Source organism: Momordica charantia (genome assembly GCF_013281855.1).
Source record: "Momordica charantia cultivar OHB3-1 chromosome 5 unlocalized genomic scaffold, Mcharantia_2.0 BLBB01000005.1, whole genome shotgun sequence".
NCBI lineage: Eukaryota > Viridiplantae > Streptophyta > Magnoliopsida > Cucurbitales > Cucurbitaceae > Momordica > Momordica charantia.
Window position 1 is genome coordinate 22179949 of NW_028275163.1, and position 23886 is coordinate 22203834.

The window sequence follows — 23886 nt, forward strand, 5'->3', positions numbered from 1 at the left end:
AAACAATATTTAATTGGTCAAAATTATGATATCAATAGTGAACAGCATGCACATTGTGATCAGCAAAAGCATGTACATAATCTCACAAAAATTATTTACAAAACCAAATGTGTAGAAAGAAATTCATGGGAGTACTGGACTTGGAAAAATAAATTTAAAAGGATTTTTTCTTTTTTTTTCCCACAGGCAAACAAAATTTCATTTTGCTAATAATATGTAAAAACCTTTTCAAAAAGCACCTATATCACGACAAAAACACTTTTCCGATCAAAATTATCAATTTTAGAAGTAATTTTATAATTTTCTTATTGATAATTTAGAAGTACTTTTTAAAAGAGCCCAACATGATATTAAATATACATGTCCATGTATTTATGAATTGGGTTCAAACTTCGACAAACATTTCTAAATTTCATTAATATAAACTTAATATTAATATAAATCATTATTTATTTATTTATTTATTAATGATGAATCAATTATATGTTAATTTATATATTTTTTTTCAGTTTTTATACTTTTTTATAACTTTTCTTGTGACCTTTCCATGACATTCCCATGAAATTAAAACCCAAGACAAATACACTCGAAAATCCTGCGGCTAACAACTAAAGCACTTTTGCTAAAAGCACCAATGAAAGACTTTGGTCTACCATATTGATCCATTTACAAATATAAACCAAAACATGATTAAAATAAATTAAAAGCACTTCAAAAGAAATTGCAAGAAGGTTATGTAGAGTGTTCTTCAATCCTTCACCAATAATTAGCCTTTTTTGAAAAGCATTTTTACGTTGGATTTTGATATATCTCCTTCTACCTCATATACTTCAGCAAACAAAAATTCAAACAATATACGAATCAACACATCAGAGTAAAACAAATCAATTCTCAACAAACTTGGATAACAAATCTCTATATTGAAGGCTCCTTGAAATCAATGTGAAAATCTCCAGATCAATTAGCAGAGCGAGAAGTAACAATACTCATTAAAGAAACTAAATCACAAAATTGTGTAGTTATCCCAACAGAAAATCGGAGGAAGAAAAGAAAAGAGATAAAATCAAAACCCTAGGGGATTTCAGTACCTCCTACCACCACGTCCGCCCAATCCAAATCCAACCTGTTGCGGCACGGACGGATCGACCTGAACAAGCCCTGGAATATCGTTCATTCCAAGCGCAGACAGCATATCGAGCGTCTCCTTATCGACCTCGATTTGATCGGTTTTAATGGCGGAGACGTCAGGGACGAAGTCCATCCGGCGCTCGCGCTCTTCCTCTTGAAGCTTGAGGGAGATGCCACGGACCGGTCCCTTCTGGATCCGCTTCATGAGGTGAGTGGAGAATCCGGCGATCTTGTTTCGCAGTCTCTTGGAGGGGATAATGGCGACCTCTTCGAGGATCTTCTTGTTCGTATGGAAGTCGAGGGTCATGCGCGAGTAGTAGCGCTCGATGACTTGACGGGAAGATTTCTTCACGGTTTTGGTGCGAACGCGGCCCATGGTGCTGCCGGAGAAATCGTCTGCAAGCGGCCGGAGAGTGGAGAAGGCGTCGGAAGAAGAGGCGGCGGTTCTCGGAGAGCAGAATTTTTACGTGAACAGAAGATTAGGTTTTGGGGCTTATATATTTCAATAAATGGATTGGGCTTTTAAGATCGCAAATGCGGCCCACTGGAGTGTTTTTTTTTTTTTCGAGGAAATAATTTGTCATTATGGAAAAATTTTACAGATCTATCGTTAATTTTTTAAATATTTGAATAAATAAAATAATTTTTATCCCAAACTTCTCAAGCTATATCAATTTTTACAAAAACTTCCAATTTGGTCCCATTAGAAGTGTTGCAATATTTACCTTTAATTTGAATAAATGTTATAACTTTTGTCACTATTATTCAAAGAATTACTAAAATAATAGTTTATAAAAATTTGAATGATAAAATATTGGACAAAATACATTTTTGGTCCCTGAGTAGGTGTCTATTTGGTCACTGAAGTTTTAAAATGAACATCCTTCGGGTTTGAGGTAGGTGTCTAATTGGTCATGAGATTTCAAAATGAACACTTCTGATCCTTCAAGTTTAAAGTAGGTGTCAACTTGGTTCCTAAAGTTTTAAAATGAACACTTTTGATCCCTAAAGTTTGAGAAATGGTTCTAAATGGTCTTTTTTTACTATTAATTAATTAATATTAAAATCACGTGACAAATTGCAATTAAATTATTTATTGTGGTTGCTGTGACAGATTATATTAATTAAATAATATATGTGTAGGTGATGGTGCTTTCTCCCTCCTCTCATCTTTTCCTCTCTCTTTCTCTCACCCTTTTCCGGCGACCACCACGTCGTTATAATATTAGTTAATTAACAGTAAAAAAAATCAGGGACCATTTAGAACTATTTCTCAAAGTTCATTGACCAAAAGTGTTTATTTTAAAACTTCAGGAACCAAGTTGACACCTACTTTAAATCTCAAGAACTAAAAGTGCATTTTGAAACTTCAGGGACCAATTAGACACCTCCCTAAAATCTCAGAGATTAGTGTTCATTTTGAAACTTCAGGAATCAAGTAGACATCTACCTCAAATCTCACGGACCAAAAATGTATTTTGCCCTAAAATATTTGTCTAATATGAAATTGATGAAACTTAAACAAATAACAGTCTCAAAGTTGGAAAATTTACGAGTTTTGGTCGATTTATTTAATTATCGAGTTTGATGTTGGGTAAGTCTTAAACTTTTATTGAAATAAGTGAGTTTATAAAGATTTTATACTGTTCAAGTTTAGGAAAATTTTATTGTTGAAATTTGGGACCGTTGTCTGAACTTTAACTTGATGAAATTCATAGTTTATGGTGAAAGTCTGTATACTTTGCCAAATTTAGGAATAAAAGTTAATTTTACTCCTTATAAATTTTTGGTTTACTTTGATCATTGTACTATAAATTTTTGTTCATTATAATTTATGTACTTTGAAAACGTTCGTTTTTGTTTCTACACTTTTAAAAGTGACCATTTTGATCCCTTCCAAAATTGAGAGAATCAAATTGATGTGCACTCAAATCATATAATATAAATTTATCATCAGGTAATTTTAACACTAAAAAAAATATTTGAAAAGTCTAAAAAGCATATGGGCGTAAATTAATTTTTCCCTTTTTGCCATGTTACTCTCTCTTTTGGAGTTTTTCTTTTCTTTTCTTTTCTTAAACCAGTTATATTCTTCTTTTTTTTCTAATACAACTAGAGATGGTAATTCGAACCCAAGACCCAATTGAAGATGGATATCCTACCAGAGCTAAGTTTAGGTTAGCGTCACATTCCTTTGCGTGATTGCTACTTTGGACATCTACAAATCTAACGTGATTTTTTAGTACAACAATTGTTTCATCTCTCTCACTCACCTTCTCTTCTGAAACCAATACCTAACATACTCCACTAACAAAACTTAGTTTATGCACACTTGAAAAATGTGTTATTGGTAGGTTATAAATATTTATTCAATGATAGTTTAACAGGTGAAGACACTTAGTTCACCTAGTTCTAACTAAAATGTCGTCAGTTAGAAACTCCACCCTCTTATTTTGTACTAAAGAAAACTTAATATTTACACAAAATTAATTACTTATCGTTGAATCATAATTTTGGCCAATTATGAAATGTCACATCATTATTATTTTGGCCAATTATGAAATGTCACATCATCATTTTAAGTTGATGTCAAAATTATATATGGCTAAATCTAGGACAAATCACAAATTTACACGTGTCTACAAATTAAATTTCAAACACATAAAATTAACCAATCAAATAATATTTGTGTGTCTTTCTTACAAATGTATGATGACAGTGGCTAACTAAATCAGCCCATGTTGAGATTATACTCAGATTCATGCAAGCCCATAAGAAAAAGGAAAGTCCACCAAACTCTATAAATAAATAAGGTCACTCGTGCGAAGGCATTTAGACTCAAAGCCATGAGATCTAAGCCAACCAGACTTGAAATTACTAGACTTTTTTTTTTCAATATCATTGAGTATCCATGTCAGTTTACGCGCACCTTGACTAGTCTCACGGGACAATCGTCTGACCCTACAACATTTGGTACTAGAAAATATATAGGAATTAGTAATTCCTAAAATAGGTGACTATCATGAGGTTTGAACTCATTACCTCCTAATTAACCCTAGTCTTTTTGGATCAATGAGTCATCCATGATGATTACTAAACTTCAAAAATTAGATCTTCTCTTCGTCAAGCTGTAAGCTGGAGAACTTCATCAAGTTTGATAGTCGAAGACTTCATCAAGCTGTATAATCGAAGAACTTCGTCAAGTTGCAAGTTAGAGAATTTCATAAAAGCTGCAAGTTTGAGAACTTCATCAAAAGTTGTATAGTCGAAGACCTGTCAGGCTGCATAACCAAAGTCTTCAACAAGCTCAAAGCCAAAAACCTAAAAAATACAGTTAAAAGTCAAAGATGCCAACCTCCTTATTTGGAGAACAATTTCATAGCCCTCAAATCAAAGTTTACATCCCAAAGAAAACATCACAGGATCAACAAATTTATAAAAAAAAAAAAGTTTAACGATAAATTGTTGATTTCATCTTGAATAATTAAGGAGCTGCTGTGTGTTCATTGAAAAAATATTGGTTGACCTGACCCATATGATTCTCAAACAATACTGAAGCCGCGGAAAAAATGAATTGAAAATAATTTCCATAATCTCGTAGTATTAAAAATTCTCTCAATCAAATGCCGTTAAATCTAATATAGATTTCTTATAAATCAAAATTGCTCATCTAGCCAGCCGGCCAAATGTCTGAATCTTTCTCGTCTCTGAAATCTTGTTCATCCTGCCGGCGGAATCATAGTCTTAAAATTTATACTTTGTGTTGCCTTGCTTTTGGATTTTAAAATAAAATGCAGGTATGTCGTATCTCTTAATGCCGTGGATTTTTAATTTAGTCTCTAATATAGTTGAAAATTTTTAAGATATAGTCTCATATATTTTAATATTTTTCAATCTAGTCACTCTCTGTTGGTAAATGTTAAAATTTACCGATGAAGATGGCATAATAGTTAGTGAATTAACAAAAGTTTAGAGCAAAAAAGTGTCTACTAGGTAAAGTTTCTAATTTCTCCAAATTTCTAGGAATTTGATAGAAATTTCAAGTTTTTCTTCCGTTAGATGATTTTTTTTTATCCTATAAATTTCTAAAAATTTTGTACTAGGTAAGTTTATCATCATGCAATTTTAACATTCGTCAACAGTGACCGACTGAATTTAAAATTTTTAAAAACATAAGAATCTAAATTGAAATATTTTAAATAATAGGAACTCAATTGAAAACACTTTCGAATGTAAAAAAAAAAAAAAAAAAAGACTAAAATAGGTATATTTAGCCTAAAAATGTAAGTATATCAATAGAAAGTAGAAATTTAGAATGAAGGTATTAAATTTCGTTCACTTTGTATGATATTTTTATATATTTATAAGTTGGACATTAATACAATGAATGTATGAATATTTTCATCATCTTGTTATTATTTTTTTCTTTTTTCTTTGTTATGATCATGTGATGATGAGGTTGATAGGAGAGTTTGACTTTTCAACGAGAATATGATCTCTGGGAGAGATTAGTTCATAGACTTCATTTTCTGCAATATTTTTATATATCGAAATCAACGATTAAAAAAAGGCAAACTCTCCTTATAGATTAATAAAAAAAATTTAAGAGATACATTTATATTAAAAAATTATTTTTCAATTCATTTTCTAACTAGCATCGAGATGTAAAAATATATAACATTTTCTTTAAAAATCGGAAATTTAAATCTCCACCCACTCATTTTTTTTTTTTGTAATAAATTTTCTTTTAAATTGGATTGTACTCTATTTTATAAACAAAAATCCCTTGAAGTGGTCAGTGGGAGGAATAATTAACTACGGACTACCTACTGTCTACACGCAACCAATAAATTTTCTTTTTTTTTTTTTTCAATTAATGACAAATTTATTATCAAATAAAGTAATTAGTAAATTGATTTAAAATTCTCATCCTAAAGTCAAATATTTGCCACTTGTAATTTTTTTTACAATGAAAACTTACTAGTAAAGGTGTGCAAGTTCAGGTTATGGCATCTTAAAAAAAGATATTTTTGGATCTCAATTTAAGACTATATATGATTTAACTCTGTATCATTAGAAATTAGAAATTAGAAAATTTGATTTTGAATCCCGAACCAAGGAAAATAAAGTTAAAATAAATTTTCGAAATTGTGAAATGTCTAAATAATCTCTAGGAGATAATGGTTTGTTTTATTTATTTATTTATTAAGCTAGGATAGAGCCATTTTTAAAGTCAAAGAAGGCATTAAATTGAACACTGGCCATTAACACATTCAACTGTAATTGTAAAAAATAATAATAAATAAATAAATAATAAAATAAAATATTTAAACTTTAAAAGTACATTGGTTGGGAATCAATCTCACAACTGATGGTTAGATATATATTTTAATTACGGTTGACCTATCCCCACTTTAAAAATATTAGTTAATTTAAAATATTTAACTTTATAAATAATTTTTTTTAAACGATAAATTTGATCTATCTTCGTAAGACTTTCATTCAACAAACTAAAAAGTGAGCTAGGTCAAGATTAAAAAAGAAATTCTTTACAGGGCTATGCAATTCATGATATAAATTTTTGCCAACATCAATGTAGCTCGGTAGTTGACATCTACTCATTCTCTTGAAGTCGTAGATTCAAATCACATGCCTTCAATTTGTTGTAATTTAAAAAAAAAAAACAACTCGTGATATAAATCTTTGGTTAATGATAAAAAATTCTATATTGAGCCAGTGGAATGATAGAAGTCTATGCTTATATGATGTTGTAATCTAATATTGGCACATTTGACAAAATCAAAGTTTGGATTAAGACTAAGTAGTATTTATTTAAAAAAGAACACAATAAAAATACTCTTGTTCAATATGATTTGAATAACATGATCATTTTGACTATAATCTTGTGGAAAAGTAAGTGAAGAAAATGGGAAACAGATTCATTTTGTCTTCCACCGAAAATTTATTTTTTACTTTTTTATTTTTCCTCCTTTCCATTTCAACAGTTATATTTAATTATGTTACTCAAATGATTTCATAGATGTTAATAAAAAATTTTAAAATAAGATATATGAATTTAATTATATAAAAAGAATACATAAATGTTTGTTAATTTCTCATTTTGAAATTCAAGCGGAAGAGTAAACTTTTGGCTCAAGAAAAGCAACAAAATTGATTAAACATTTTTTAATCTTATACTTGATTATTGTGATCTTGTCAAGATTTAATGTTTATTAAGCACCATTAAATTTAATTTTTTTTTTTTAACAAGTGAAATTTATAGCATTACTTTCACGTTATCACAAATGTATTATGGACTTTCTTTAATTTATAATATATCTTATAGAAAAAATCTAAATTGTATATCAAAATTAGTTGGGTAGAAAGAGATAGAATAATGGTGAATTTAAACCCTGAGTCTTTGCGTAGTTTAATGAGTTTAATTTAAAATTTCAATTTTATGGAATCAAACTTTAAACTTCAATTTGTTTTTAAAAAAAAAACTTTAAACTTGAATAAGGATGAAATTAACCTCTTTCCAAAATTAAATTAAAAAATTGTTGATAGACCAACTAATTAATAATTTTTTTTTTAAAAAAAGAGATATATAAGGGTGGTGTGTTTTCACTAGTTGAGTTATGATCTAATCGAACCATCGAACAAAAACTCAGCCAACAAAAATAAAAGTCATCCAAGAAATAACCCTCTCAACTAGTCAGTAGTCACAAATATAAGAAAGCATATAATAAAAACCTCAACTAATTAATAGGATTAAATTTAATGAATCAAAAGTTTGAGGATAAATTTTACCTACTAACTTTTTCATAAAATTAGTCATTAGGTTATATTTATTGTCATCGTTACCATAATTGACATGTTCATTCATTCTAGACAACCACTTTAAATAAAGTTACGTGATGAAAAGACCGCATAGCAAAATCAATCAACCAAAAGAAATGGTAACTTAAAAAAAAAACAAAAATTATGATTATTAACAAATTGGTATTGTTTTCAAATTTAACTAATCAAAATATTAGTAACCTTCTTTTAAATCTAAATCCTACCCCTGTTTAGGATTGTGATTACCGAAAAAAATTTAGCCTAATTTTAAGGGGTGACACATGACAGAATATATAATTTTGTGATACTGATAGAGTTAGAATTTAATATATATAATTTCAAGGAATTATAAAAAAATGACTTAAAAAACATTAATTTTAAAGCAACAATAATATAAGTTTGTTTGACCATATATTAGAACTAATTTATAAAATTTGGTATAACCATACAAAAAAAAAAAGAAATGAAAATATAAAGATTCTTGGAAAAGTTGGTACTGAGTTTCATATTTCTAAAAGTTGCAATAATGGTTTATAATATTAAAATTATTGTATAACTTATCATAAATTTTGACTTTCTACTAAAAGGAAAACTTTTATCCGAGTGTCTATACAATTTTATTTTGTAAAAGAAAAAGATATATTTGTTGGGACAAGAGGTTTCTCCAAATATCAAGAAACTCTCTGTCTTTAGACCCAATTTGATATATATTATTTGAGTTTTGGAATTATACTCAAAGTATATTTTATATGAATGTTGCATTTACTTATATATTAATTTTTTTTTCATTTCTAACCGATAAGAGATTATTTACTTTTCTCCATCATAATAAGTTAAATTATACTTTTCATCTCTACCAATAAGCATGAATTTCGCTTTTAATTTTCAATTTTAGAAAATTAGACTTGTTTTCTCCCTATATTTATGGTGTATCTTTCATATTTCTTAAAGACGAATTTCAGTTATCAAGCGAAAATTTTAAAATCAAAAATAAAATTTAAGAAACTATTTGATTTAGATTTTGAAAATATTTTTAGAGGCAGATAATAAAACAAAAGAAATACATATATAAGTGGGAGGAGTACCTATAAATTTAATTTTAAAAAAACTAAAGAGTTATCAAACCGTGTGTTATCAATTCTTTTAGTTCAACAAATATGGGTAGGAATTTTATATCGAGGTGAGTCAAGGATGGGGATGATTCCATCCTCGTCCCTGCCCCCATTTCATTCCCCATCGCGAAGGGAAATGTTCTACGAAATTTTGCACAAACTTGTGGGGATCAGATTCAATTATTCTCCATTTATTATCATTATTGTCGTTGGAGGTGAATTCTCAACCCACACGTGACATGTTATGGTTCATCAAACAGAACATGTATCGTCCTGCACGGTGTGTTTACCTTTGGCCATGGATCCTCATGCCGAACCGACCATATGTGATGGCCGAGCCGACCAAATGTACGACTTTGACCACTTCGACTCAACCTATTCTCCGACAAGCTCTGCGACATCACACCGCACTTCACGGCAACTTTAAAGAGCCGTTGAGACCTTGTCGAGAACCCTATCGGGGATGCTGCCTATAAATAGGATCATTCCGCTTCATTCTAAGGTATGTGATCAAATCAATTCTCTCTCTCGAGTTGACTTGAACGCTTACTAACTTCAGCATCAAAGTTTTTACTATGTTTTACAGGTCCTCTGCACGGCATCCGGAGCTCTCTGTCTAGCTCGTCTTAGCCGAAGCTTGGAGACTTGGTCATTTCTTGATCAAACAATTATTATTTGAGTTCAACCATTTATTATCGTTTTCAAAGTGCGGGGATCGGATTCAATTATTCTCTATTTATTATTATTGTTATTATTATTATTATTATTATTATTATTATTATTATTTGAGTTCAAACCATTTATTTTCATTTTTAAAGAATTTCCCTGTTAAATGTTAATTCTCCACGTCAATTATCTCCATTTAAAAGGGCGTTAAATCTCCATGAAAAATCTCTATTTAAAATGGAAACTCTTAAGTCCTCTAAAAATAACGTTGCATAATTCATTAAAAAACAAATCCTAAAATTTAAATTTCACAATTAAAATTATCACTACAATAAGTCTCAAAATGTAAATATCGCCACAATCTCTCTTAAATCAACAAAATGTCTAATAAATTATATATAATAATAATAATAATAAAATAAATAGAGTGAGGACGATAACAAGGAACATATTCTCCGTATTTGTTTAGGTCATACGAAAATTCCCCCCACCCCGTCATCTCGTATGATGTTTAAATGGAAATTTCCAACCCTATTATTTGGGATAGGTCCACGAAAAAGTAACTGTTGTTGTCGCCTTTTTTTTTAAATACAACGTGGGTGAGGGTAATTAAACTCACAACATAAGATATATATATATGTCAGTTACCGTTAAACTATGTTCTTGTTATCTTATCCATTGAGTAACACTCCAATTTAACAATAACTCATCTTATCAATTTTAAGGTTTCTCATTGATGAATAGTATTAAATGTGAACGTAGGTGACATTTATGTGCTCAACAACTTTTATTTTTAGTAATTATTACATTAACTATATATATATATATATATCTTTTTTTAAGGAAAAGTATTAACTTTATCCCTTGTTGGTTACGTAAAATTAAAATGAATGAAGTAGGGTAGGTAAAGCTTTAGTTCAACCAAAAAATCAAATGCCTTCATGAGAAATTTCGGCTCACCTCTCCAAATTATAATACATTTAAAAAAAAAAAAAAAATCTCTTGCCTTTTCTATATTGTTTGACCAAGCAATTTCTGCTATAAATATCTCAAAGGCCAGCATTAGAAAATCACACCACCGCTTTCAACAAAAAGCCAAATTAAAGTTCTCTCTCTTCTTCCTCCACCGCTTCCTTCATCTCTGCAAATTTTTTGGTTGAAGAAGATGAGTCTTAATAGTTGCTACGCAGCACCACCTCTTAGAAGGTAATTAGTTTTTAATGGCGAACCCATTTTCAAAAACTATTGAAAATTAGATTAAATATATGTTTTTTCAGGCTTGAAGGGAAGGTGGCGATCATCACCGGCGGCGCGAGCGGGATCGGAGCCACCGCTGTGCGCGTTTTCCATCAGAATGGAGCTAAAGTGGTCATTGCAGACATCCAAGACGACGTCGGCCAGAAAATCGCCGATGAACTCGGCGATGATGTCAGCTACGTCCACTGCAACGTCTCCAAGGAAGAAGACGTCAGCAATCTAGTGGATGCTGCTGTGTCTCGGCATGGAAAGCTCGACATCATGTACAACAACGCTGGGGTCATCGACCGTCCCTTGGGCGGCATATTGGATGTAACAGAATCGGACATAAAAAAGGTAACTTGGGGACCGTTCGATAACGTTACTATTTTAAGAAAAATGAATTAAGATTACGTGGGATCATAGTTTTAAGAAAAATGAATTATGATTACTTGGGATCATAAGCCTACATGAAGTTACCTATGATAAATCAATTTTTTTATTTATGTTTTTGTAACACATTAGAAACAGGAATTGAAAAAAGAAAAAAAAAACTTGTTACAATTTTGAAAATATTCTTAGAAAATGAGAAATAAAAACATGGTTAGTTACAAAATGTTCAGAGTTTTAAAGAAAATTGAAAAGGAAAAATAAGAAATAAAAACATGGTTACTTGCAAAATATTCAAGGTTTTAACAAAAATTGAAAACGAAAAATAAGAAATATTCAAGGTTTTAACAAAAATTGAAAACGAAAAATAAGAAATGGAAATATTATAAAGACTTGTACGTTGTTTCTCTTTTTTTATTTTATTAAAAGGTTTAAGTATTTTTAATGGAAAATAAGAAATGGAAATATTATAAAGACTTGTATGTTGTTTCTCCTTTTCGATTTTATTAAAAAGTTTAAGTATTTTTTTTAATAAAAAAGAGAGAGAATCAACTTTTATTTATTTATTTTACTAAAAATGAGGATATAGAAACAAGAAACGAGAGAATTATCACAGGATAATTTTATGAGCTTGACTTATAAGTTAATGTATGTTCATATTTGTTAGGTGTTGGGAGTGAACGTGATGGGGGTAGTTTGGGGGGCGAAGCACGCGGCAAGGGTGATGGTACCAGAGAAAAGGGGGTGCATTTTATTCACCGGGAGTGCAACGACGAGCATCGCAGGGCTAGCAACGCACCCGTATGCAGCATCGAAATACGCAGTTTTGGGGTTGGTTAGGAACTTGGCAGTGGAGCTTGGGCAGCACGGGATTAGGGTGAACTGTGTTTCGCCGTACACGGTGGCGACAGGAATCGCAGGACCGAAAGATGCGACGCAGGTAGCAACGATGGAGAGCATGGTGAGCGAGTGGGGGAACCTCAAGGGACGGGTACTAAAGACCGACGATATAGCGAAAGCTGCCCTTTACCTAGCTAGCGATGAAGCCAACTATGTGAGTGGACTCAATCTTGTGGTCGATGGAGGATATAGTGTCGTCAATCCTACAATGTTCAAGGCTCTTAAGCTCATAGATTGAAATGGAAATTTAGGGATTAATTCCTTTCTTAATTTGTTATGCTTAAACTAAACTTGGTCAATTGAACTTTTGGAATGAATAATTTATGGATTTGGAATACCTAACATGAATTACATGATGTGTTTTAAAGTTTGATTTTTCCGAGTTTGTTGAATTTTTGGTGTTCGAACTTTCGAAATGTCTATCTTAGTTTCTAAAATCTTAAAATATATTAAATTTATATTATTTTCAAAAGTTAATGTGACATTTATTTCTTCTAGAGATAGTTCATCTAATGAATCAAAATGAACTAAATTGAAGCAGCATAAAGTGCATAAACACTTGAATTGTGTTCTAAGTTGTTTGTTTGTATTCAATAATTGTTATTCAAAATGGAATAATATATATTTAATAAGAACCAATATCTTGGTTCATACGTTAAGATCTTAAAATAATTAGAAAACATAGTGTAAAAGATACTGATTATTTTTACAAAGGGAAAGCTACTAATTATTATTCCTTCTTCTAATGTAGACATTTTAATTTGAAGTCTACCATTTTCAAACTCATTTATCTATATATTTTTAAACAAAAAAAAAATTTCTCAATTATCTTAATTTTTAACTCATTCATCTCTATACTTTTTTTTGGTATACTTACAACCAATCAACTCTCATTTATCTTAATTTATAATAAACAGTCAATGTTAATTAATCACAAATATTACTTTATATACATTTTCTTATTTTCTAAAAACGGCCAACTTTCAATTATTATATGGTGCAAGATATTCTTACTAAACTAATTAATCGATGGTAATAATTAATGGATGATAATGATTTATATTTAATATTAAGTTATATATATGTGTGTAAAAGTTTGGCATAAATTAGATATATAACATTATGAGTGTTAATTTTTTTTATAGGGACGGTACAGCAAGGATCCGCTCTAAGCAGGATGGGGTATCCCGACCTAGCCTTTAGGCTCCTTGCAAGGTACGGATGTGGACGCTTTGTCCAGTGAGATTATTTTTAATATATATTAAAAGCTATAAGTATTTAATTTTTTTTCTTTTAAAGGGAGATGATTTAACTATTTTCACAAATGAAAATTAAAGCATTTAATTATAAATTTTTATAAAAAAATTCTTTATCTCACTTTTACCAAAGTTCAAAACCTTGAAATTGAAAATTTACCTACTTCATTAAGTTTAAGGATAAGAATTGACTTTTTTAAAAAATATATACTTATATTTTTAGGAATATATTACTATTACATTGAAATGTCAAGACACTTGTCAAAACCAATTGTTTTAAAGTATTGAATGAAAATTTTTGACGGATTGCTTTTATCAAAATATAACATATCTAAATTCATCAGGTAAATCTCTTTCTTTTGAGTTCAACAAAAAGGTAAGAGATTTAAACTTCTGACGAGAACTAAATAATACCTTAATCGATTGAGATATGCTTATGTCGACGGGATTCAAACCAGCCAACCAGCCCGTCCAAACTAAATCGAATTATTTTGGTTTTTTTCCATTAAACCAAATGGATCATCAAGGGCCAATAGGGGCATGGAAGCCCAACCCACAGTTGAAGGAGAGGTGGGCTTTCCTTTGAAGCCCAGCAAATCCCCAGTGGCCCACTAATTGATCCTCCAAACAAATGTAAACGCCCATACCCAAAAAACCCTCTTCTTCCTCCAAACAAATTATTATTATTATTATTTTAATAATTAAGCTTTGATACACTACTTCTATCTATGTATTTCTTTATTTGAATATCTAATTTTTTAGAACGTTTTCAAAATCTAAGATAATTGTAGCTACCAGACATAATTTTTAGAAATAAAAAATAATAATAATAATAAACCAAATGATTATCAAAGAAAGCTTTAATTTTTGTATTAAATTACAAATTTAGTTTTTAGCTTCAATTACTCCTATTCAAACTAAACTTAATGTAACACATGGACTTTCTCCATTTCTTTGTAATTTTGTTCTCTAACATGTCTCAATATCTCTAAAACCTTTTTTTTTTAGAGTTACTGCTATGAGTGAAGAAATTGGCGGTGATATTTGCAAATTTTCAACGATCACCTTCTGTTTCAAATTTTTATTCTTTGTCAAATAAATTTACAAGGCTTATAGTTATACTTGACAACTGAGAAAGGAAATTTTAAAATTCACTTTATTAGGAAAAGAAATCGAGCTCTTTACTTGAAGTGGAAGTCTTAACACACGACAATACTTCTTTGACTCTCCCCTGTTAGTCTCCGTCTCTGACTCAGCATCTTTTCTGCTCCGAGTAATCACCCTGAATCAAAAGAAAATAGATAAATCGACTAAAAATCAATGAGAATCAATATGAACAATGCTAATCGATCAACTCACCAGACAACACTAGTTTAACAATTCGATAAGATTCTACTTTGATTTTCTAGTGGTTTGACTCCATTTCTCGTTATTTTTACATTTCTAATGGGTCCGATTTCGGATTTCCTCCAAAACCAAGCTGAAATGACTCGCTTACACCCCCTAATTGCAACTATATCGTGAATTTCAAAGAAATTGTTAATTATATTATTTTCTATTATATTTTTTTTCATTGAGGGTGGAATGGTCCTTTTCTCATATTTACTAGTCTACTATTTTAAACTATCTCTCTTTTTTTTTCTTTTTTTTTTTGGTTTGGAATATTCTACCATTTAAACCTTGTTGATACAACAAGAAACCTTTTTTTTTTTTGGTGTGGGGAGACAAGAAACCCTGTGTTGTTTGTCTTTTTCTCCAATTATTTATTATCTTTTTCTCTGAAAAAAAAAAAAGAATACATCCACCAATAGCTAGATGCCCTAACAAAATGTACAACAAAAGAAAATGAAAATGAAAATGCAATAAAAAAAAATACAAACTTATTAACTATTGTCTTTGTTTGGACAAATTGTCTGTCCAATAGACTGTTTTTTTCCCACCAAACATGTGATCAAATAAACCAATCAACGCATAGTTTAGTCGGTAAGATACTTAATATCCTTTATAAAAGAAGATATTTAATACCATCTCAAACGTTAAAATATTTCAATTTTTCATTTCGTAACGGTCACATTAAAAAAAGTTACTACGATTATATAATTAATTGATTTTTAGATTAGAATAGCATAGCAAAAATTCAGTATTAATAGAATAGCAAAAATTCAGGTCACCATTTTTATTTTTCCAACATTATTTTTAATACAACAACGTGTAGGATGGAGGGAGATTCAAACTCAGGACCTTTAAGTCAGAGATTAGTGTTTTCATCATGTGTTTCATGAATTTAATCGTACTTCCGTACTTGTGGATAATGTCAAACCTTTCAAATGGGCTAAATCAATGTGTGGAAATTTCGTCAAAATTATGTAACTTTAATGGCAACTCAATCTAATAGTTTTTAATGAAGTTTCTTTAAAAAAAAAAAAAAATTAATCTCCTATGTATTAACTATTTTAATTAAATCCTCCCTTATCATGTCAATAGATGTTGAAATAACTTTTTCAAAAAAAAAAAAAAAGATGTTGAAATAAATAATATGATTATAAATACTATATATAAATTTAAACATCAAGTCACCGCTTATTAATGAAATTTAATATTTAAAAAAATAAAATTTATGATTTTGCTAAAAAAAAAAGAAAGAAATTTAATACTTAATGAGATAATAAGGATTTAATTGAAAAAGATTCGAACACGATTAGAACATTTTGAACAAAATTAGAAATAAAATTGAATGATGATACCAAATCCGAATATTTTAAAAATTGGCAAATATTCTAATTTGAATGTAATCCATAAATTATTAAACACTTTTTGAGATATTATCTAAAAGAAATAGACAATTCTACATCTTGTGATAATATATGCCCGAAATGTCACAAGATCGCTGGGTCAAATTGTAGGCCAAGTTCATTATGAGGAAAATAATAATACTAATAATAAATAAATAAATAAATATCATATAAATAAACCAACCGACACAAATAATGACCACATAAGAAAAAAAGTGTGGAGGGCGCGGGGCCAGTAGTCTTCTTCCCTCCTTTTCTTCTCCTTTCGGCGAGGGAGTGCATTTTCATTTTCTTTCTGTCTTTCCACTATTTTCGACTAAATTTTTTCAGAGGGTGTTCCTTCCTATTTTGTTATAATTCTTCCATGTTTTTCTTCAAAAAGTAGCATGGATGCAAATATAATATGAAATTTTTTTACTATTGTGAAACCGATTTCAAGGAGGATTCCTTCTTCCCTACTGGTTTCTGTGATGGCAGACGGTGGTTCGGGATCTTCCTGTTAGATGTCGCACCTGACAAAATCAAAGGCAACATATTGTTATGTATGGTTTGTGACTTCGTCATATAGTTGTTTCATCATGGTCCAGGGGTAAGAAAGACGGAGCAGAAGGCGGCAACGAAGGTGCAGCGACGATCGACTTGAATACCATTTTGGAATGTGGAGAGACTATCAGTTTTAATTATATTAGGATCCATGACCAACATGATTTGTAGAATTTGTCTAATCCTTCCTTATCTACTAGGTGGAGAATAAGACAATTTTGGAGGCAATTATTTCCTTTTCAATTGTGAATAGGGGAACCATAATTGATAAAATGCCTCGATTAATTGAGGATGTTGTGACTTTGGATAAAGTGTTTAATTTATTGGGCTAAAATATGTTCATATTCATAATTCTTCGAATAGACAAGTTGTTTTATTGGACAAGTGGATCATTTCTGATTGTTTCTCTGTCCTTTGTGACAACTGTTTTTCTTCGTAGATCGTGATGATGATGCGTGTGGTCACCATATTCTCATGTAACCTTTGGTGGTCTTTTTTCTTTTTAATGCATCGTTTTTTTGTTTCAAGGAAAAAATAACAACATAAGAAAGTAAATGTGTTTCTTTGTTTAAAAAAATGACCGCATAAGAAAGTAAATTAAACGATTCCTCAAGACCTATCAACGTAGATTTCTTGATTAGAGCAAAATCCATTATTTCATAAACTACATGAAAGGAAAAAAAGACAAAACAAAGCAAACAAGCAAGCCAAACTGTCGATCGTTAATTCAAAAGGAAACATATAAAAGCTAGTGATCAAATTTACCTAAACTTGTGGGTATTCAAATATTTGAATAGACGAATTAACGATGCCAAAACCTCCATCGATCAATAGATTGTGTCCGCTCACGTACTTCGCTTCATCGCTTGCCAAAAACAAAGCTGCATTGGCCACATCTTCAGCTTTAAGCGTCACACCCTTTAAATTTGCCTTAGAGTTCATTGAATTCTCAAACTCCTCATTATCCAACCCTACAAACTTTGTAGCCAAAGGTGTGGCCAATGCATATGGAGATAAACAATTAACCCTAATCCCAAATTGGCCTAACTCAACGGCAGCATTTTTGGTTAACCCAACCACAGCGTGCTTTGAGCAAGTATAGGCATGTGAGGCTGCACCTCCAACATATGAGGCCACACTTGCAGTTGATATTATGCTTCCGCTTCTCGTCGGGATCATTGCTTGAGCTGCGTGTTTGATGCCGAGGAAAACTCCGGTGACGTTTATGCTGAGCACTCGTTCGAAATCTTCTTTCTCATTGTCGATGATTCGCGGTTTGCTGGCGTCAGCTATGCCTGCGTTGTTGAACATGATGTCCAACTTTCCAAAGGCTTCGATGGCCTTGTGGATGGCGTTTTTTATGTGGGATTCGTCTGTGACGTCACAGTGGACATAGAGGGAGTTGGAGGAGCCAAGTACCTTGCAAACTGAGTGGCCAAGGTCGTCTTGGATGTCTGCAATCACTACTTTGGCACCATGGTGGGCAAAAACTCTTGCCGTGCATTCGCCAATGCCACTGGCTCCACCAGTTATCAATGCTACCTTTCCCTCTAGCCTGTAACACATTGGAGCTCTACTTATTTTTTGTTTCGGTTAATTTTGATTACTATACTTTCAACTTTATTTATTTTAGCTTCTATACTTTAAAATGTTCGATTTGATTCTACTGTACTTTGGAAATGTTCTAACATAAATTTTATGAATTTTATACATAATACACGAAAACCTTTAATACAAATTTATGGATACATTTCAAAAAAATTATGAGTGAAGATATTACGTTAAAATTGTGATGAAAAGAAATGAAATAAAAATAAAAATAAATAATCCCACAATCCACAATAATATACATAGGTTATTATTTACTAATCATCTAATTATTTGGATGAAAAATGTCATCACAAAATAAAATATCTTATAAAAATGGCACAGGCATGTATATTGGTGATGTATTTTATACAAGGTATTAGGGCTGATGAAACCAAGTCAAAAAATCGATCCGACCGACTAAAATCTATCGAACCGATGTCGGTCGATGTCAGTTTTTCTCTATAAAACATGGACTAGTTGGTCGGTCGGCTCTTCCAATATTAAAGAAATCGAATGAGGAATCGATTTATTTAGAAAAAAAATCTAAAATTTCTTCCTCGAGAGAGAGAACTGCACAGAGAGAAACGAGAGGATAAATGACAACTGAGAGTGAAAAAAAAAGAAAGATGTAAGAGTAAAGAGGAGGAGAAAAAAAATAGAAAGCCACGTGGGTCGAAAAATATAAAAGAGAAAAAAATCAATTTCACGTGATTCACGTGAGTTATATATAATATTTATTTATTATTATACTATACTTTTTTACCATCTTTTCTATCCCACCTAACCTACGTCGCGCTTGAGTAGTCCTTCCTTTTTATCTCATTCCTTCTTCTCTTTTTCGTTTCTCTCTCTACCATTTTTTCTCTTTCTTCCTTCTTTCGATCTTCCTTGCATTTCAGACACACAAGTACAGTTCTCTACTCTTAAAAACCGGTCAAACCGACCGTTCGAACAGTCGGTTAAACGGTCGGTTTGTATAGAGAGATAAAAAAAGAAAATTTTCCGACCGCTGACGTCATCAATGATACAAGAATAAGCATATTATTAGTATACTTCTTCAATGATATAAAAAGATCATTTATTCTCACACACATCCCAAAATATCAATATAAGTAAAACTATTTAAATATTCAAAACGTTTACCTAAATAGCATAAAATAAATTGGTATTATCAAATAAACATAATATAAAACGCACTAATTAGAAAATTCACACTTCTGCTATATTTTTAAAAATTGAGAAGTTCTGGCAACTTACATATTAAATTTATTTTATGCTATTTATGTAAATACCTAAAAAAGAATATAGAAAAAAAATATATATATTTTTTTTTTGGAGATAGAGGAACTAAAGAGAAGAAAAATTCAGAAGGAAAGCCAAATAGTTGTGTGGGTGTAATTTACCTCTTAAGCTCAGTGCTTGCCATTTCTTCTTCCTCACACAAAATTTTTCTTCTTCTAGAGGGAGAGAGATTGACTATAAGGGGTGGGTTTTGGTTTATATTTATAATGGAAAAAGGAAATAGAAGATTAAACAAAATTTTTTAAAAATTATTTATTTGGGAATTAGAATTAATTTCAGTTTCAATAAAGACAAGATAAGAATATCATCTTGTGTTTTGAGAATCTTATCTTTAGATTAGACTTATTTTAAAAATTAAGGTCAGAAAATTTTCTAAATTGGAATAAATAGTTTTGAAAGATGTTAAAATCTTAAAACTTTTCATTTTATTTTATTTTTCGAATATAGCGCTCATTTAATTTTCGGTTATTCTGTTTTGTAGTATTCGAAACTTATGTTGAACTTGGATCATGTTTTTGAAGGGTGTATTTAGTTGGCGATGAGAAAACAGAAATTTGAAAAGTGGGATTCAATGAAAACGTTTTGAGTGTTTTCAGATATGTATTTGGTAGTAGATTTGATAATTGAATCTCAATTTAAAAAATTGTTCGATGTGTGTTTAGTAATATATTTGTAAACTAGGGGTAGTTACAAACTAAATTTTATTTTAATCTAAACTTATATTAATTAATTTATTAACATTTTTTTATAAATTTTGTATAATTATTATTTTACAAGGTTATATAATTTAGAATACTTTATATTTTACCTGTTCTAATTTTAACAAACATAAAATGAATTTGTAACATGAAGTAATATATTTATCAAATTTTTCATCCTGTTTTATGCAATTCTGCAACTTAAAAATTTCAAATTCTGAATCAGAAAACACTGAAAACATACAAAAATCGTTTTCAGAATTTCTACTGTGATAGGAATTCTTCGCTCAATCTGTTTGATTCAATGAATCTGAAAACAAAAAACAGAATTCGGATTTCCAACCAAAACAGCCCCTGACTTTCTCGCTGAATTTGAAAATTTCTCAAAAAGTAGACAAAGAAAAAAATGATAAATCAATTTTTATGATGAAAACATGATTTATTAGTTCACAAGTTTTAGATAATATCTTTGAAAAAAAATCATCGAAATTCATTAATGGGGCGTTTAATTCAAGAGAACACAGATTTGGACTTGGTTTCTAAAATGGTTTCAACTCTGATTTCAAACTTACTTATGGTCTAATACAAGCAATTTTCTATGTTTAAGAGTTAAAAATTAAGATGTTGATTTTGAAAAGTGTTAGGTATTCAAAAATTTATTTCTCTTTTTAAAAGTTAAATATTGGAGCTTTTAGCTGATTTAAGACGATATTTACTCAAAATATCTCTTACAATTAGGGTGTACAATAGCCGGGTTAAATTTTGTTCCTAATTCATAATTAATTTCATTTTTGTCCCAAATTTCTAAAAAAAAAGGTTTTCACTTTAAATTTTTACTGCAATAAATGTCGAATACAGATTTGAACCTCCAATCTTGAAAAAAAAAAAATTAAAATAAAATAGTCGACACTATTATCGAATCGGTGTAGGATAGTATGTTGATAAATGAAGTATGTTCAATCATATATCCTCCTTGTTTTAACTTCAACCCGGATGAAATCTCAAAGAACAGAAAGTTCTACGAATTTATTCTCATTGACACAAAATCAGTAGAGATTATTCACACACTGGATCAAAACGGTTTGTCAAAAATAATATTTTCAAAACTAAAGATTCACAATATCCTGACTCTTTCACATTGGAATCAAGGACTTCACACACCAAGATCATTTTCAAAGAGATTCATTCCTCGTAAAGTTATTTATACAGAGACTACATAAGGGCTTAGTACAATGTTTTTTGTATCAAGCTTACAACTATTATTGGTTCATGGTATTTTGTAAGAACGCTTATAAGATGCATTTTCCATTATGGTTTCAATCATGGTGGATCACATGCATTTGGTCTTTGGAGGGAAATGTTTCCCCTACCAGTTAAATAAATAAATAACTCCCTCATACAACGCGTGGCGAATTGGCTTTCTGATGACAAATGCATTACTTGTCGGCAACCTTATTAAGGCGATATCTTAGGGTCAACATAAAAAATATAAAAAAATAAAAAGTGTGAATTTTTCAGCGACCACTTGTTAGCTGTTTTTCTATTTGTATTATCTCGTTGATTCCGTGAATTTTTTATACGGCAGGGCATGATAGAGATAGCTACCACCTATACTGTAACTAACCAAGACCACAAATTTAGCATTGTTTATCATAGGGAGTCACGTCATTTGCTTAGCAAATTGTCAAGAAAAAAGTCTATTGAACCTCCAAAGGAATGCTTCGACAGTGGGATGCATGACGGCAATCTTAGGCGATGGATAACCATTTTGTAAGTCTGCAGTTCTTCATTCCTAATTCCAGAGGAGTGCCCATAAGTCTGCAGTGTTTTTCCAATAAAAAGACAGAAGATGCTCGAAGATATTGCATATCTATCTTTGTTTTACTTTTGTAAAATTGTTTGTTTGTAATTATTTTGCTTTACTTCATTTTCACGTAAAGATAACTCTCTTTATGGTGCAAGATATTGCATTTTAGTCAGCTTTATGGATTTTTTCTTCATGACTTTTTAAAATAATTAAAAACATAATGAATGAAAAAAGATTTTTTTCCAACTAAAGTAGAAAGGTTCATTTGAAAATCACGCATCCTATGTCTCAAAGTCTTCTCCGTCCATCAAAATGTCGGAAATTTAAATTCTCATCTCCACGGCTTATTAAATTAAAAACAAAAGTCTTCTTTTTCGTCAACTCTCTTTATAGTTGCATATGCCACCTCATTTCTCTCTATTTTGTTTTTTTATTTCACAATAATGTTAATTTTTTTCCTTATCCTTCTTTGTTATTATGTGATATTTAATTAGGATTAAGAAGGATTATACTAATTTATCATCACAATTTGGTCACTTTCCTTGTCAACTTGCTTTTGTAGAGTTTTCAACTCTTGTACAATTACGGGAAAGTCCTCAATGAAAAAAAAAACAATGTATTTAGTTTATAAAGGTTTAACCCAACTATAGTTTATTAATGTGTACCAGAGTTAATTAGAAGGTGTTCAATTAGTTAACTTTAGTTCTGGACTGTGATCCATTTCTATTTTTATGTTTTCAAAAATAATTTTGGAAAAATAATGATCTAAGAAATCACATTCTTTTTTATTCATCATATGTATAAATGGAGGTAAAAAATTGAATATCTAATTGAGTAGAAATTATTGTTCACACGAAATTTTTTATATTGTTTATATGTATTATATGGTAGTTTCAATATCTAATCTTTATCTCTTCAAGTCTTTAGAAAATCTTCAATTTTGTTTGAATTCTCTCAATTATAAAATTCTGAACCCTCCAAATGAATGAGGTCTCATCGAGAGGTTTTCACAGGTTTGATGGGACTTTGGGTTTGGATAATTTTTAGTCCAGCCCAATTCTTTAAATGGATTTAAATTTATTTAAATTTCAATATTAATCTATATGTAAATTGGGTTTTGGGTTAAGTCGTAAATGTAGGGATTATTGAGATTAAAAAAAAAAAAAACTGTTCAAGAATGTATTTTTGGAAAAAAATTTTAAAAGAAACATTATTAAAAAAATTCCCACAAAAGAAGTTAATTTAAAAAAAAAAAAAACCAAATGGTTATCAACTCAATCTTGGTAAACGAGACTCCACCCATTTAGAAAGATTTCATCTCTTATATAGTAGCTATTCAATTAGAATTTAGAAAATTAAAAGACATGTTTCTTTCTTTCTTTATATTTACGAGTGTTCGGACCAGCTAAAATAACCGTCAGACCCTATAATATTTGGTGCCGAGAAGCACATAAAAATTACTAATTCCTAAAATAGGTAGTCATCATAGAGTCTGAACCCATTCTATCTCAATCAACCCACCTATGATGGTTCGTCTTCAGGACTATTGCTCTGTCAAAACCCAATGATCGAATTTTTAGTCGAAATTTTCTAATTTCTATAGACCTTACTGCATAAGAACAATGC

At 30.3% G+C, this 23886-nt stretch overlaps 3 protein-coding genes and 1 long non-coding RNA gene across 4 annotated transcripts; 2 read left to right on the forward strand and 2 right to left on the reverse strand.

The window, feature by feature from the left end:
* Positions 1-888: 888 nt before the first annotated feature.
* Positions 889-1607, reverse strand: LOC111014323 (small ribosomal subunit protein eS17-like). Its single transcript, XM_022289006.2, has one exon. The coding sequence runs from the start codon at positions 1502-1504 to the stop codon at positions 1082-1084; it is 423 nt and encodes a 140-aa protein (XP_022144698.1). The 5' UTR covers positions 1505-1607; the 3' UTR covers positions 889-1081.
* Positions 1608-10800: 9193 nt separating this feature from the next.
* LOC111014255 ((21S)-21-acetoxyl-apo-melianone synthase SDR) lies at positions 10801-12645 on the forward strand. Its single transcript, XM_022288921.2, has 3 exons — positions 10801-10952; positions 11024-11339; positions 12040-12645. The coding sequence occupies exons 1-3, from the start codon at positions 10912-10914 to the stop codon at positions 12508-12510; spliced, it is 828 nt and encodes a 275-aa protein (XP_022144613.1). The 5' UTR covers positions 10801-10911; the 3' UTR covers positions 12511-12645.
* Positions 12646-13414: 769 nt separating this feature from the next.
* On the forward strand, positions 13415-14251 carry LOC148211545 (uncharacterized). Its single transcript, XR_015791019.1, has 2 exons — positions 13415-13487; positions 13873-14251. It is a non-coding gene; the product is annotated as an uncharacterized LOC148211545 (long non-coding RNA).
* A 3209-nt stretch (positions 14252-17460) lies between these two features.
* On the reverse strand, positions 17461-20000 carry LOC111014261 (secoisolariciresinol dehydrogenase). Its single transcript, XM_022288925.2, has 2 exons — positions 19857-20000; positions 17461-18418 (listed from the first exon to the last, which is right to left on the reverse strand). The coding sequence occupies exons 1-2, from the start codon at positions 19877-19879 to the stop codon at positions 17629-17631; spliced, it is 813 nt and encodes a 270-aa protein (XP_022144617.1). The 5' UTR covers positions 19880-20000; the 3' UTR covers positions 17461-17628.
* Positions 20001-23886: the final 3886 nt, after the last annotated feature.

Bases quoted from the DNA above. Each gene is read 5' to 3' on its own strand.
- LOC111014261 (XM_022288925.2), bottom strand. From the start codon at position 19,879: ATGGCAAGCACTGAGCTTAAGAG. The intron at 18,419-19,856 runs GTAAATTACACC...AATGTGTTACAG, and splicing joins GCAAGCACTGAGCTTAAGAG to GCTAGAGGGAAAGGTAGCAT.
- LOC111014323 (XM_022289006.2), bottom strand. From the start codon at position 1,504: ATGGGCCGCGTTCGCACCAAAACCGTGAAGAAATCTTCCCGTCAAGTC.
- LOC111014255 (XM_022288921.2), top strand. From the start codon at position 10,912: ATGAGTCTTAATAGTTGCTACGCAGCACCACCTCTTAGAAG. The intron at 10,953-11,023 runs GTAATTAGTTTT...ATGTTTTTTCAG, and splicing joins GCAGCACCACCTCTTAGAAG to GCTTGAAGGGAAGGTGGCGA. The intron at 11,340-12,039 runs GTAACTTGGGGA...CATATTTGTTAG, and splicing joins CAGAATCGGACATAAAAAAG to GTGTTGGGAGTGAACGTGAT.